This window comes from Eubalaena glacialis, chromosome 4 (genome assembly GCF_028564815.1).
Source record: "Eubalaena glacialis isolate mEubGla1 chromosome 4, mEubGla1.1.hap2.+ XY, whole genome shotgun sequence".
NCBI lineage: Eukaryota > Metazoa > Chordata > Mammalia > Artiodactyla > Balaenidae > Eubalaena > Eubalaena glacialis.
In genome coordinates, this window is record NC_083719.1 from 61909289 (window position 1) to 61925640 (window position 16352).

The following is a 16352-nucleotide window of genomic DNA, read 5'->3' on the forward strand; positions in this document are numbered from 1 at the left end:
ACAAGAAGAGGGTCACAATCTAATGGCATAAACTTTTTTAAAAGTTTTTTTAAAAAGAAAAGACTCTAGAAAAACATATTCCTCACTTCTTGAGACTGTTCATGATTAACCCTTGCCTGCTAGACAGAAGAAAACTGAGGGGTTATTCTTACCTTTCATCCTACTTGGGGTGGGGGGTGTGGGCTGGTGAGGGAGGTTGGCAGTGGAAACAGGTGGTGAAGAGAAGCAGGTGGGAAAGTAAACAACAAGCCCGTCTCTCTCTGAAAGAACTGATGACTCTGGGGCAACATTGCCCAAGAGAAACTTCTGTGATATCGGAAACATTTTATATCACACTATCCAATACAGTAGGCACTAGCCTCGCGTGACTACTGAACCCTTAATGTGGAGCCAGTGCAACTGAGGAAGTGATTTTCAATTTCAGTTAATTTAAGTTTAAATAGCCACATGTGGCTAGCAATGACCATATTGGACAGGAGAATTCTTGGGTTAAACAATGAATAAATAAGAACAATTTAAAGGTCAAGAAAATTTCTCCATAGGAACATAGTAGGTGGCATCAATGTCACTACAGGACGTTTAAGAAAGTTCCCGAAGAAGTGCTCAAGTATTCTAAAAACGACATCCATCTCTGCTAAGACTGAATTTACTATCCCACAAATTACTCTTTTCCCCAAATGCCCTAAGGCTACTAAAACAAAAAGGAATAAGGCACAAAATACCCACAATCAGATTGAAACTGAGAGGAAGAAACAAACTGCCTTTAGGTGTGCTGGGACAGAATTAAGAAGTCACACTATATCAGAACAAATAAAATGTCTATACCAGTACTTCCCAAGTAGTTGCAATATGAAAAGGGCATAATAACTGTGCAATACATTCACAGCACAAAAGGGGGAAAAAAAAACATGCAAAAAACAAAGAAATCATTCTGAAAGAAAATCCTCCATATATCAAAAGAAATTCTCCAGCCAAGTTACTAAGAACATGAACTCAAAAAAACCACATGTTCAAACCACAGAATAAAGGAAATATAAAATTTAAACCTGAGTAAAGAAACTTAAAGATGAAAGCCATATCATTACCAAATTAAATAAAAACTATAAATAACAGATTAGATCACTGAAAATCAAATTACTGACAGACAAAAAAAAAAGACTGGAGATAAAGGAATGCAAATAAAAAGCCAAACATTAAAGCAATTTTTTAAAGAGGTGACAGATACAGTAGGCAAAGATTATAAAATAGAATAATTGGTATGCCTGAAGCATATAATTGACAAATGGAGTAAGAAAAAAAGTTTGAATATCAAATTAAAAAATTCAAACATAAAAGGCAATTCCCTAAAATAAAGGAAGAAGTGAATATACAGAGCATATAGAATGATCCACACTGAGAGGCAACCTTGCTAATCTTCAAAATATTTTAAGAAAAAAAAAAAAAAAAAAAAAACAGATTTTTGAGGATACAAACAAAAAAATCAAGTTACCTGCAGAAAAGAAAAATCTGTGGCTACAGAGCTCTCAAAAGGTATCCCAACATATTATATCCAACCAAGAAGTCAAGTGTAAAAGTAGCAAGACCTTTCAAACATATGACCTAAGAGAATACTGATCCAAGAGTCCAGGCAAAATATCAAGTGTGAGAGTGACACTACAAAGTCTCGAAATTTTATCTCTAATCTACCCATTCTTAAGAAGGTCCTGGAAGATGTTCTCCATCCAGGAAGACCAAAAAAGAAGACACTAGGGAGACGAAGGCCTAAGAAATAGAGGATTTAACACAGAAAAGAGAAGAAATTATGTTCCAGAACAACAGCTGTGTAGCAAGCCTAGCAAGTAATCAGGTTAGAAAAGGAGGGTAAAGCCTCCAGGAGAATGTCTCCTGGAAGAGTATGAAGTTATTGGAATACTGGATATATGACAACAGTACTAACTAGGACTGTGTTCAACTATATATAACAGAAATATCAAGTTATCCATAAGGAGAACATTTTTTTTTCTCAGTACCATCCACTTTCAGAGTGTGGCTTCATCCTCATGCCTGCAAAATGGCTGCTGTACCTCTAATCATCACACATACATTCCAAGAAGAAACAATGAAAAAAGGCAAAGGGTAAAATATATATGTCAAGTAAGCCTGTCAGAAAAATAATAGCTTTCCTAGAATCTCAGCCAGAATATTTCTACAACTATCTCAATTTCTACAACTGGGTCACATAGCCATTTCCGACTCCAAGGGTGTTTGAGGAAGTTGGTTATTTTTAACTAGACTTATCATTACTCTGAACAAAAATCAGGATTCTGTTATTTAAAAAGTGGAGTTGGAGAACTGATATTAGGTAGGCAACTAGTAGTATCTCAACAACTGCATATAAAATAATATTTGGAGAGGATTTAATTTTCTGATGGAGAATTTGGAGTGCTCTGTAATAGTGACATGATAAAGTAGGCAAATTAAAAATGAGGCAATTTTTGATTCCAGGAAGAACTTGAAGTTCCACAAGAAAGGAGATGAAAATGTTACTATACAGCATAAATAATATTCATAGTCATAATTAAATGAGCAATAAACACTGGTTGAAAAATTGTAATACAATTAATTATATTGCAAAGATGGAACAGGGAAAATGGAACCATATGGTAATACAATAGAAGAATGCCAAATCCTCCATTTCTATAATTGGAAGTCATGTCTAAAATTGATAAATCAAGAAACAGCAATATATGTATATTACTTAGAAATGGAGAAAGTTAAATGCACACACATACACAAAAGCCTAAAAGAATTTGAAGGAGCTAATTCAGGCATGGGAAAAGGTGGGATAGGAAAATGTTGTTTCTTATAAGCCTGTATTATTTAACTTCTTTTTTTTAACCACATACATGTTACTTGAATAAAATTTTAAATGTTTCTTTAGAAAAGAAACTATGTAAGTTTAAAAAACCCAAACAAAAATAAACTATAAACAACAAAAAGAATAAGCAATCTTTAAGATAAATGCTCCATAACCAATGCAGGGAGCAGAGACCTCATTTCAATATCAGCATATGGTCCATAGTTTCCCATGAACCTGCACACTGAACCCTTCCTTCATTAATAGTTGCCTGAAAGAGTGAGCTAAAAACTTTTTATTTGCATTGTAAAGCACGAATTCTACCACAACTCTTCACTATTTTGTTTTTTAAAAATTCCGCAGAATAGCAAGTAAGATTCAAAAATAGCCCATTAGTAAGACAAAATACAAAATTTATTTTACAAAGAAAATTAAACCGTAAAGAAAATTTAAAAAATAAAAAATAATCTCTAACACTTGGGTCCTCTAAAACAGGGCCTGGATGTGGAGTTTCGAGTCTATTCCCAAAATATTTTTGTACTTGCAGAAAATTGCTAATCAAGAAGTATGTACATGAATTTTGTGTTCTGATGGGTTCTTATTTTATAGCTACCCTTGAAAAACTTAAGAAACGTATCTTAAAAATACCTGAAACAAAATTGTAAACTTGGAACTTTCTTACACCTATATAAGGTTTTATAATTGAAATACAGATATAATGAGAGGAAGAAAAGTAAAATCATCATTTTCAATTTCAAAATGGCATACATATTCCCACCAGAATGTTATTACCTAGATTCACATGCTAAAAAGTAACTGTGAACGTACAGAATTTTAAGTTCTAAATTAGTGAAGTAAAATATTTTGATAATTCTTGCAAAACCATCACGTCCTAGAGAAAGTTCAACTTTAATTCATAAAATTAAAGACATTCTTGTCAGGCCCAGTTTCACTTCAGTTTATAATTAATGCCACTAATGTTTTTTTCAATCACTCTTAAAATTTACTTGGTTTTTTTATAACATTTATTTTTAAAAATCTATTACTTCTACAAAAGCAACTTTAGACTTAGAGACTTACATTTAGGCTTCAAGTATTCTCCTACAATAGGCTTGAATGATACAAAGAAAACATTTAAGTAATTTTATATCCTTGAAAATTATACAAAGTTGACCTAGAATTAAAAAAAAGCCACTTGGACTGCAAAGAGTAAGGTAAATTTAAGAAAATAAAAATGCAAATACGCATTTTAGCAGTCTCTTGAATTTATTAACCTAAAAGGTTTAATTTCCATTTTCCTGCATCAGCTGTATTTATAAAATGTCGTGCCCTATAAACACGCTGTTATTTTCTATAGTCAAGCACCCTCTTAACAAATCTTCTCATTAATATGTAAATTCAAAGTCAATCGGTCTTCTCCCTGACAGCCCCATGAATTCCTAGTGCACTGTATAATCGGCTTTGACTTGGCATCCACTATTTATCATCAAAGATGTCAGTTAGAAAAATTATGGAAAATGCACTGCAATTGATATGACTGCAATCTACTTTGTCAACACTTAATTGTTCCTCAAATCATACATTTACATATAAACAGGCTAAGTACTGATCTATAATGATGCAAATAAACTAAATTAAAAATCGCTTCTGCCCCTGAAGAAGCTTGTTTGTATAAGATGTGTTCATTTGAGGACTTACTGACAAAAGCATGTATATCAGCTCATCTCAAAAAGTACTTCTACTAATTTTCAATTCCTCAAAAAAACAATTTTGCTACCCTTCAAGCGTATGAACACAAACAAATGTTTTAAAGAATTCAATGAGAAACATAATTTTTCTCTTTGAAAAGCAAATGTAATTATGGTTGTTAGCTAATTGTAATGTCTGAGCACTAAGGATTGGGGAGGGGGCTTCAAAATTAGCTTTGACTATAACACGATAAGCAAACACTCAGAAACTGATTAAAGTGAGCAAAAATATATTTTAATTTAAAAGTTACGAGTGAACAGATATAAAGGAAAGAATGTTGACCTAGGGATGAGATTATTCTGTTTATATTTCTGGCTCCACCTTTTATAAGCAATATTATCTTAGGTGAGTAATTAAAATCTATACATCTCAGTTTTGTCGCCTATAAAATGGGTATAATAATTCCCACTGCCCTATCTCAAATAAAATAGAACATAAGAAAATACACCAAAATAATAATTTGCTAAATATTAAGTATCACAGTATTACTCTTCACATTTTCTTAGTACTTAAAAAGAGAAACCTCTTGATTTTAATGAATTTGGTATTTATTATTTTAGGTAACTTTTAAGTCAATGAATTATTTTAGTGAGTTTTCTCACTCGTAAATCCTTTCACTTCAAGGTAAATGGCTCTTTATACATCATAAAATGGTGTTTACATAGCATTTATGCAAGTGACTTCTGCCTTATGCAAAGAGATGGGATGCTAGAATGAACACCCTTCTATTCTGCTAATTCTGTGAAAAAAACACATTCAAGTGTTGATGATTAAGAGACATAAAAGGATATTAACAACTCAGCACTAATTCTGCTGGAGTACTGTTCCAATTTCTTTCTATTCTATAATACTTTAACAGTTCTTTACTCCATCATATGCTTTTTACAACATGAGAAGTGAAGAATGAAAGCAGATATAAATGCTGAATACTTCTCAGTTTCTTCCAGGTATGGTCAAACTTTGCTTTAGAAATTGGCAAACTGAATCATAAAGTTAAAATCACCCTGCCTAGTCCTAAAAAGTTGGATGCAACTTGAAGTCTAGGCCAAAAAGTCCCCAAGACTATAAGTGGCTGGACTGCTCATTCAAAAGTTTCTCCGTTAAACAGAATTACAGCTAGTCACAGAGATGGGTTAACTGAAAGAGTGAGCATGGACATAGTCTAAATTATGACAATCCACTTGAACTTTCATTTTATAAAATATATTTGTACCAAAAGTCTTACATCTTTGACAATCCCTTACTTCTAACACTACAATAAAGGATGACACTTTCAAATCTTCCCCGCTGGTACTTAACAGAACACATGTATACAAGGAGACACAAGCCTGTTTTCCTGATTATTTTGGAGTCAACCGATATCATTTTTTTAAATAGCTTTACTGGAGTCCGATATCATTTTAAATCAATAAATAAAGTGAAATGTATTATTCAAAGTAAAATTTATAACCACCAAAACAAGTGAAATTCAGTGGTTGCCAGTAATTGTCTCTAAGGGGTCAACCAAGAGTTATGAGAAGGAAGACTTATTTTTTATTTCACCATGTGCTTGAATTGCTTCTATAACTAAAAAAAAAAAATACATATGATTATAGTTAGCTACACCCTTATAAATTTTCTATTGAAGTGGTTTTCTTTCTTTTCCTTCCGTAAGCCAAGGCATCTTTCTCAAAGGGAAATCATATGCAAAGCTGCCTATGAAAGGCAAGCAAAGGCGAAGCTGCTCCGTTGGAATGGTGGCAAGAGCCAGAGAGTTGCACACTCGAGAGCGCCACTGCCCCCCGTGGTTTCTCCTGCGGCAGTGCTAACTTCCTGAGGACGGAGCTGCGCACTTGGAAACCACAAAATTAGTCTACTAACCACATAATTTAGAATAATGCCAAAGTCAGATTGCAAATAAATGGCAAAGATAAGAAATGATTTAGCACAATTCCAGTGTACCCAGGACAATGATCAGACTTCATCTCGTGTTTGTAAAAATTAACGTTCACAGAGTTACATGTGAAAACACAAAGAATGCATTAGAGTACCAATTTTAAAAACTATCTGTCGAAAGAATAAATATATATGGTAGTGTAGAATTTAACTTTCCTGCTTTGTGCATAGCTTTAAAAACTAATTTTATCTAAAATAAGATGAAACAAAATTCAAGGAACAGAAACACAAACAGACAAAGTACAAAAACAGAGAATTTAAAGTCTACTTTTAGAAGATAAGGAAAGGAAAATACATTTTTTAAACTCCAGTTTCTATATAATGATAAAGCAGGGATCACTTGCATACAGCTACTGAAAATGATTTGATGATGACAGGAAAGTAAAATTTAAAATTTTAAATAGAGACAGTGGCTAGATAACATAAAATTACCTATAATCTTACACAATAGGAAAAAAATATACCTGAATAGCATTCTGGAAAGGAACTGGCTGAAATCAAACAGATAGCTATTAGCAACAAAAATCTCTCTTCAAAGTTACCACTGACACAAAAGGGTCAAGACACTTGCAGCATGGACATGTTGCTTAATCCAACAAAAGTGCCATCAAAAGTTTACTTCGTTCAATGATAAAATTTCATCAATCTAAGAGCCCTATGTGGCATCAGACTTTTACATACTAATATTTTAAAACATACTTTGAATTTTAAGTAGAATAACCCAATCACTTTTTAAATACTAAAATTAAGATAGAGTCAATATTACAGATAGCCTTCTGGATAAAGATATATTTTTAAAATTTTAAATACTTTTTAATACTAACAATACTTAAATGCAGAAAACATTGATGAATATTTTAAACATTTAAACTCCTTAAATATCTGAAAACTTGACATGTCACCTAAAGCAAGAATTATGAACATTTTTCCATTTTATATACATTTTTCTCTCACTTTAATATTATTTCTAATTAACAAAAGCAATTAGTACTGAACACTCAATCAAAGCCTATTCATAAGTTTGTATAAAAAAACACTATGACATAATTGGGAGATATCTGGTCTTTTACTTTCTATACTGCTTTTAAAATCTATAATACTGCTTTTTAAAAAGACAAAAAAGAAATATCACAAGATTAGAATGAATGAGAGTGCTATTCTTGTAATATTTAATGATTTCTTTAAACAACTTAAAGCTTACACTTAAATCTTATATATACACTGAGAGATCTCTATTGCAAACTGTGTAATAAAGCTTTCTAAATTGTTAATATAATGAAAAGAATAAGGTATGCTTCTAATGTTAATCTGCACAAAGAAAACAAGTAACTTCACTGTAAGGTATACTTAATTATTAATTTTACTAAAATTCTACCAGCTTAAGTGAAAAGAAAGTAAAACAAACATATTTTAGAAATTTAAAACTACAAAAAGGTAGTTTAAAAGTTCAACAATAATTTATCTGTAAAGGTGAGAAACTATCTTAGGTATAAATTCACATATGTTAGAGTCACATTACCTACTTCACAAGTGAGTACCTGGAACAGCTGGGTCTCAAAGGTATGAAACTGACTAATAACCAAAAATATCCATGATCTGGCAATGTCACTGCAAACACTGTATCATGCTGCTGCTCCTAACAAGGCGTTCTTGCCAGGCCTCATACTAAAAGTTTATACACTATGCCATTAAATATGCGTCAATCAGTGCCAAAACAACGAACAATTATCCTTGCATTTATATTGGTTTCCTGCTTTCCAAAAGAACATGAGAAAAATTAGTCCTCCTTAAACATGCAGATTTCTATATTTTTCTACTCTTAATTTTTTGTACACATTTTAAAAAACTCATCCATTTTCTTAGTATAATTTTTAAGTGTAAGATTATTCAACACTTACCTCTTTCCAAGGACTGACAAACTGTGTACGAGCATATCGAGTTAGCATGTGGATTATGACAACCTGCCCCCACTCTTCTACATCAACTAGTAAATTACATAGCTTGCGGTAATTCTTGTGAATGAGATCTATTCTATCCGGGCATACTTCTTCAAAAGCCATAACAACACTGCCAGCCACCAACTAGAAAAGAAAGAAATAGTAACTCATTAAAAAATGTTTTCCTTCCATCAAAGATTCCACTCAGGCATTATAGAGACACAATCGGTGTTATGGCAATCAATATTAAAAGTATTCAGTCATTTGATTAATAAAATGTTCATGTTTGAATAACAAATTTTGAAGAGTCACTCCCTCAAAGAATAACTTTGATAGCTGTAACATGTCTGAAAAACGAATAATTTTCTAAAGTATTTGAATTAGAAGTATTAGCATTAAAAAATCATAATATTTTTTATCTCATCACGTTAAATTTCAATAAATTGTTCACATATGGATTAGACATATTAATCATGCACAGTTTTCATTTTTAAAGCTTACCTGAACTCTAAAGATTCATTATTTAGTACAATAACAAGGACCATATCATGTCAGTTTAAAATGAGAATGACAACAATGCCACAATGAACTTATCTTAAAGCGTGTGAGGACCTCATAAATGTCTTTAGTATAAAAATACTTTCAAATCTTACACACTTTAATCAACCTGTTAATTTTTACCAATATAATTTATTTACAAGGAAAAAATACTGGCTAAAATTTTAGAACATTATTATTACTTATATAATTATGTGTATAAATTGAAATAATATATTACCAACAAAAGGTAGCTTTCTCCAAGACCAGTTAATGAAACATAAATGTTGTTTTTGGAATTGCCATGTTTTTGCAAAGTGGTGAAATTAAGATTTCTTTGGTATGAAGATACAAGCTAAGCAGAATATATAATATACAAATATTTTTATATAGGTACACTGGTATGTCTGCAGTTAGCCCACAATATAATACGGTATTGAAAAAATAAATTAATATCATATTCTTTCTGAACACTAGGGATCTTCATTTTAGTATCTAAAATTTCCCCAATGTCTTAAAATAAGCAATTAAATAGAAATATAACTTACTGAAATGGTACTTTTTGAAAAATATTAGATACAATGATATTCATATTTTTAGTGTTTAGTGTCCCTCTACTTGGCTGACATTTAGTTTATTAATGTGCAACCAACAATACAATTGAAAGAAAACAGCTCAGAATATAGACTTGCTATTATGCTAAACAAGTTTCCAGTCCTGTGGGGATTTTATGAATTACCAATCAGTATAAACGTGAAGCTGCATTTATTGACTCCAGCCCTGCCCATGTACTGGTGCCTGCTGGTCCCAGCATGTATGCACCTCAATCGAAAAAGCAAAGAATTGATTATTTGTGTGAACTAAATAAAAATGTATTATATGTACAATTTTCTATGTGCTATTGATACGGGAAGGAAGTTATGTTTGTGTTTTCAACACCACATTTTGATGTCTTCTGCACAAATCACTCTTCAGAAATTATATTCTGTGATAATCATATTTCTGAAAGATTAGAATTATCATTTAAAAATCTCTTAAAACAACTAAATTTATGACATCAAACTATAGAGTAACAGTATTTGTGAAATACATTTATATTTATATATGTCAATCTTACATTAAGATATATATTTTTTAATTGGCAAGGGTGTTAAAGTACAAAAATAAATAATACCACTTAGAATAAAATAATCTATGAAATTGAAATGGGAATTCAACAAAGTTTCAATTTAAGGAACACTATGTAAAATCAAGTTATTCTGCCCAAACCTAGAGATTATCTTTTTCAAATATGTTTAGACACCAAACAATTAAAAGGAAAATCAGCTCCTACATGGTACTAAATTTATCAAAACAAGAGCTACAGGTACAAAATAGTTCTAAAGTATTAACAAATAACATGAAAATGAAAGAAGATAATTAATTACTTAAGTAAAGATAAAGTTCATGGAAACACAAAAATAATTAGGAAGAACATAAAGAAAAGAACCTTTACAAAATAAAACTGATGATTTTAGATATTTCATTATATGGTTTTAACAATCGACTCTAGCCTAAACACTGCCAGAAGAATTGATTATTCTGGTATATTAAATATTCAATATTCTATACAACTTACAGAATTAAAATAAAATGATCTACTCAGATTTGGAAAACAAAAATATTGGTTTCCCAAAAACAGACAGTTAATTTCCATCTCACTGTGTCAATAGTAGCTTTTTATATAAGGGGAAAAATAAATCACTCCAACAAAACTAGCAATGAACTCATCAAATTCAAATGCAGTTTTCCATTTATGTATTTTTTATATTAAAGCAATAAACATGGTTCATTTATCTTCCCTTGGTTGTCACGTTTTTCTGTGCTGTTGCTATGAACTTCAGCCATTAGCTGTGCTCCAAGGTAAACTACATGAACCATCAACAAAAGTGACACTCCATCTATGGAGTTCATATTTTTGCCAGATTATCTATGCTAGTTGACAAGCTGGTAATGAAAAAAATCACACTAAGCAAATGGTTCCTCTAATAACAATAAATTTTCTATAAAATTATGAAGGGTACAAAACGTTTCCTTGCATCTATTTTGTCATGAATTCTAATTAACGTTGCAAAAACCTGAGAGTGCTGGGTCATCACAAGAAGTGCATCAAGGTTTGATTGATAATATGGTGTAAGTTGGCCAATGCAGCCAAGATTTTCTTCTCTTAAATTAATGGCCATCCAACCTACCCTAATCATACAGCCCAAATGATATTCCCCTTCTTATTTCAATTTTCTTGAGGCATGGAAAATGGGAAAGATCAGTCATTTATCTTCTAATAGCTGGATAATAGATCTAACACAATAAAACATCTGCACAAATGAAGAGGTGTGTTTTTTTGCCCACAACAGTGAAGTTTTTACCAACATTAAACCAATAACTTATAAAATGGTGTCTTACCCTCACAGCTTAGCTATGAACTACCAATATATTCACTAAACATCATTTTGTAGCTAAATTAAGAAGAAACTTCATCATCAAAAAAATATAAATAAACAACTCAGATTTTCAGTAGGCACTGACCTAATTTGTTTTCCTAAGAAACTCTGTTTTCTATTAGAAAGTTAAATGCTACAAAAGGATTTCTTTAAAATTAACCTGAAAGGAAAAGGAAATAAACACCTTCTGAGGTGTTCTAAATAAAAGAAAGAAGGTTCACTACAAAGCTTAAATTGCTCAACAAGTGTGAATTTCTACATTTTAAAGAAAAACAAGAGACAGTATTATAAATTTTAAAAAGGAATTTATACCTGAACATTAGGAAAGGTTTTCAATAAAGAAGAAAAGTGTTTAGGATATGTTAAATAGAGAAAATATGATGAAAATGGTAAATCTAGGAATATACAGTGAAGAAATTATATTAAAAAAAACTTATAACAGTTGACTGGGTATGATCAAGGATAAATAAAATGTTCCCTTTCAATTATACTGACAATTGTAAGCTTCTATTATACCTTTTAAAATTTACAGATACCTTCAGACAACAGTTATCTAAAATGTTCTTCTAGTTACATTACCATAACTGTATTCCTAATCCCAAAGTGACTTATTTTGGGGAAAGGACTATTCATATGACAAATACTGGTCTTTCTCCAGTAAAAGGGAAAAACATTTCTATTATATTTTAATAAGCTTTTTATTTCCACCTTTCCTTAAAATGAGAATTATACAACTAATTTTCTTTGAGATCTCAATTTCAAGAAAATCTTCCTTTAGGCTAAAAGAAGCAACAGAAGGTATATCTCATAATCAACAGAGGTTAAAGAAAGGTTTTTAAACATGTTAACACCTTTCAAATTTATATTTATCAGTAGTAATAGCAATGTTATCATCATCATCATAATGATCCCAAGAAGCTCCTGCTGACAGCAAATAAATTCCTTTTTAAAATGTGGAAATAAATTAGACCTGGTTCATTTAATTAGGAAATTTTTAAACAAAAATGATTTAGGATTACTGATTTCAAATGTCAATCCTAACATTATTAATTGGGGGGGGGAGAAGAAATATAGCTGTATCCCTTCAATATATTATACATGACAAGAAAAAGTAATAATAAAGATAAGATCCATAAATATCTATATAGATATCAGAATATTTTTAACCTTTCTACATCAAATTATAACCATACAAAGGAAAAAATTATCAGAAAACATTCACAAAACATAATTAAATACTGGGTAGACAAGTTAATGGTACCTAGGGAAATCTGAATCTCTCAACCCAAACTCGGAAAAAGCAAAAAGATTAAAACTTAAGCTCTAAGCATAATTAAAATACAGAGAATCTCCAAACTTCGATTATACATAAGTAGAAAAATAAGTCCTAAATCCCAGAGAGTTATCTTTCATGTATACATCATAAAACCTCACAAAGATCTATGACAGTCTGAAACAACTGCCCAGAACAAAGCAGACAGGAGTTAGTGGTGTGCATAAGAGGGGACTAAAAGCAACAGCAGAGAGAAAGAAAGGACCCTAAGTGTGAAAATACTAAAAAAGATTCCTGGTACATCAGAGCAGATACAGGGAATAGACTTCATAGGAAAATAAGATTCAATGAGGCTACCTTGGAACGGTAAAGTTTCAAAAAGAAACAAGTTTAAAAAAGAGGTGGATGAAAAGGAGCACCTTAAAAACTGTAAGGTGACAGAAAAAAGAAATAAGAAGAGGAAATTTAGGCCCCTACAAGAAAAAATAAAATCAAAATAATCTTAGGACATACACCCTTTCCTATGCATGTCCTCTCCACAAAAGCCATCTAATAAAAAATCATACTTTGCTATTCTGACAGAGAGGGTGCTCTTATACTAGGAATCATGCAAACTACCTCATATTCAAACCACCAACCCTGTCCAAAGAAACGTAAAGATGCAAGTAATCTGTAAGTATTGAAAACAGAATATGAAAATCAAAACAATTCAACTCATGAAAATTACCCACACAAAAAAATCAATGATAAAGCAAAACAACAACAACAACAACAAAAAAAAACCCAACTGTATCACAACACTTCAAAATGAATTAAGCTGCCTCAAAGAAGAATTTCAAGATCAGAAAAATGAACATGAATCAGCAATTGAAAAACAGACAACAGAAATGAACAAAAGACATCAGGAAGAAACAGAAGTTGAAATTAGAAAAGAAATAACCAGACATCATGATTAAGTTGCAAAGTGCCCCTGGCAGAAAACAGTTGAATAAAAATTTAGGAAGGGGCATTAAAGAAAAGTACAAAAAGAACCAAAAGAATGAAAATGAGATAAAGAAGTAAAAAGGTTTAGAGAGATAATGGTTGAAATGTAAGACAGGCAAAGAAGATCCAACTTAGAGAAAATTGAAATCCCTGAAGAAGAAAAAGTAACAATTGAACAGAATTAATATTTAAAACTTAATCTTAAACAACAACAACAACAGTTTGCCAGAAATAACATAAATTCTAAATCTATATTTTAAAAAGCCTCACTGGGTACTAGGAAAAAAATTGACCCATATCAACTAACCCTGAGACACCAGGTGAAACTATTATATTTCAAAGATAAAGAGAAAATCCTCAGGGTCAGCATCTTACTTAACACAGATACATTACAGGCATTTCCTTTAAACTAAAACAAGGCAAGGATGCCCACCATCTCCACTACTATCAAACACTGTACTAAAGTTATAAACCAATATAATTAGACAAGAAAATTTAAAGTCATAGGTATTGGAAAAGAGGAAGTAAAATTATCTGTTTGCAAATGATATGATTTATTTTCTAGAATAAAACAAATGGAGATTGAAAGATAAAACTAAATCAAACAATAAAAGAATTCAGTAAAGAAGCAGGATATAAAATTACCACACAGAAAATCAATAGCTTTCTTAGAGAACAATATAACAAGTTCAACCATACAATGATAAAGCGATTTCAATTTACAACAGCATTCAAGAAGTAAGGCTAACGATAAATATAACTCTAAACCAATATTTAACTCAATTAGTAGTCCCCATCTCACTACTCTTCGCAGAGTACATGCTAGCAATTCTGAAACAATACTTTATCTGCATTCTGGGACTGAGTAAATAAGTAAATATATTGTGGATAATGCAAGGCACATTTCTTAATGTTGGAAAAAAGGAAGTTACAAATATGAAAAGGTAGGACACTGGAAGGAACGTTGTGCTATTGCTCTGGAATTAGAGAATTCAGTATAAACTACTGCTGTTTCATATGGATAGAAAAATAGATATAGGTGTTTTTTTAATTTTAAAAAAATAAACGTATCCTATATAACACTTTAGGAATGAAGAGTGCCTTATAAATGATAGACAGTCAAAGCTCCCAAAGGATCTACCTATGAACTCTGAGCATGACACACACCATTTGGGAAGCAAAACACTGAAAATAATAGAAAATACCTAATTACTATCGCCAAGAATATTAACAAATTAATTCTCACAATTATTCAACAACTATTAAAGACCTACTATGAACAAGTACAATATTTTTTTCTACTGCATTTTGGAAATAAATGGTCAGAATCCAAGAACAGACATTCTAAATTTGCAAAGAAATTGTATTCTTTACATATCTTTTTGGGTCATTTGTTTCTTATTTATCCTTTTATGGTGTCAGGCACGTGCTGAGGATTTTATATACAACAGCTCTTTCAACACAAACAAAAACTTTATACATGGGAAATTATAAGCCCTAAAAATCTGCAAGCTGAAACTTATGAAGGCTTAATACATAGCTACTAAGTGATGGAACTTCAGACACAAATCCAATTCTGTTTAATTCCAGAGAAGGTAGTTTTTACCTGTGACATGCTATATCTTGTTAGACATGCACACGTTATATATGGAGATTTCATATCTATGCCATACAACCAATGTCTTTTAGTTTATTATGTAGCAGAAATCATGGAAATTTAAAATAAAGGATCTGTTTAAAATAGATCCATTAAAATACTAAAAAAATAAAGGATTAAAATAAAGGATTTGTTTCTTACAGATCCTTTATTAAAATAAAGGATCTGTTAAAATAAAGATCTGTTAAAATAAAGGATCTGTTTCTTACAGATCTTAGTATTCTCCACAGTACTTGGCAAATGTCTTCAACACAGAAGAAACTAAATGTTTTTTTATTATTACTAAAATCAAGTTAACCACAATATCAATAATATTGATTTCATATTTGGGTCTAGAAGGAGATAACAAGTATGCCATACAGAAGACAAAAAGGAATCAAATTTCTTTTCTCTGTCTTCATTATGCCAACCACTATAGAAGAAATGAAGATTTCTGCTACATTATAGACTAAAAGAAATTTGCTGAATGGCCTAGTCTCCAAATATAGTCTCAGGTAAATACATTTTCAAAAATACACAGTGAAAAAATCATTAAAAGAATTAACATATACAACATATCCATTGAATACAAAAAATAAAAAAAAAACAGTGAAGAGGAATGAGGAACAAAAAGAAGACCTAAGACTTAGAAAAACATAATGGCAGCTATAAATTCAACTGTATCAATAGTAACAGTAAATGTCAATTGATTAGACAATCTAATCAAAAGGCATATGTCATCAGACTAGATTTTAAAAATGTATGTTGTCTACAGGAGACACACATTAAATAAAAAATACCAACAGGTTGAGAGTAAAAGGAAGGAAAAAGATATATCATGTAAACAGCAATTATAAGAAAGTTGTACTTAAATAGGACAAGATAGAATTTAAAACAAAAACTGTTACTAGAGATTGAGACATTTTACAATGACAAAAGGAAGGTAAAACAATTATAAATACAGATGCACCAAACACCAGAGCTC

At 31.0% G+C, this 16352-nt stretch overlaps 1 protein-coding gene across 1 annotated transcript in view; it reads right to left on the minus strand.

Moving 5' to 3' along the window:
• Positions 1 to 16352, minus strand: part of AP3B1 (adaptor related protein complex 3 subunit beta 1) — a 259512-nt gene that overhangs the window by 157124 nt on the left and 86036 nt on the right. The window contains exon 7 of the mRNA XM_061189377.1: positions 8419 to 8601. Coding sequence (XP_061045360.1) covers positions 8419 to 8601 — 183 coding nt within the window. The remainder of the gene's footprint in view (positions 1 to 8418; positions 8602 to 16352) is intronic.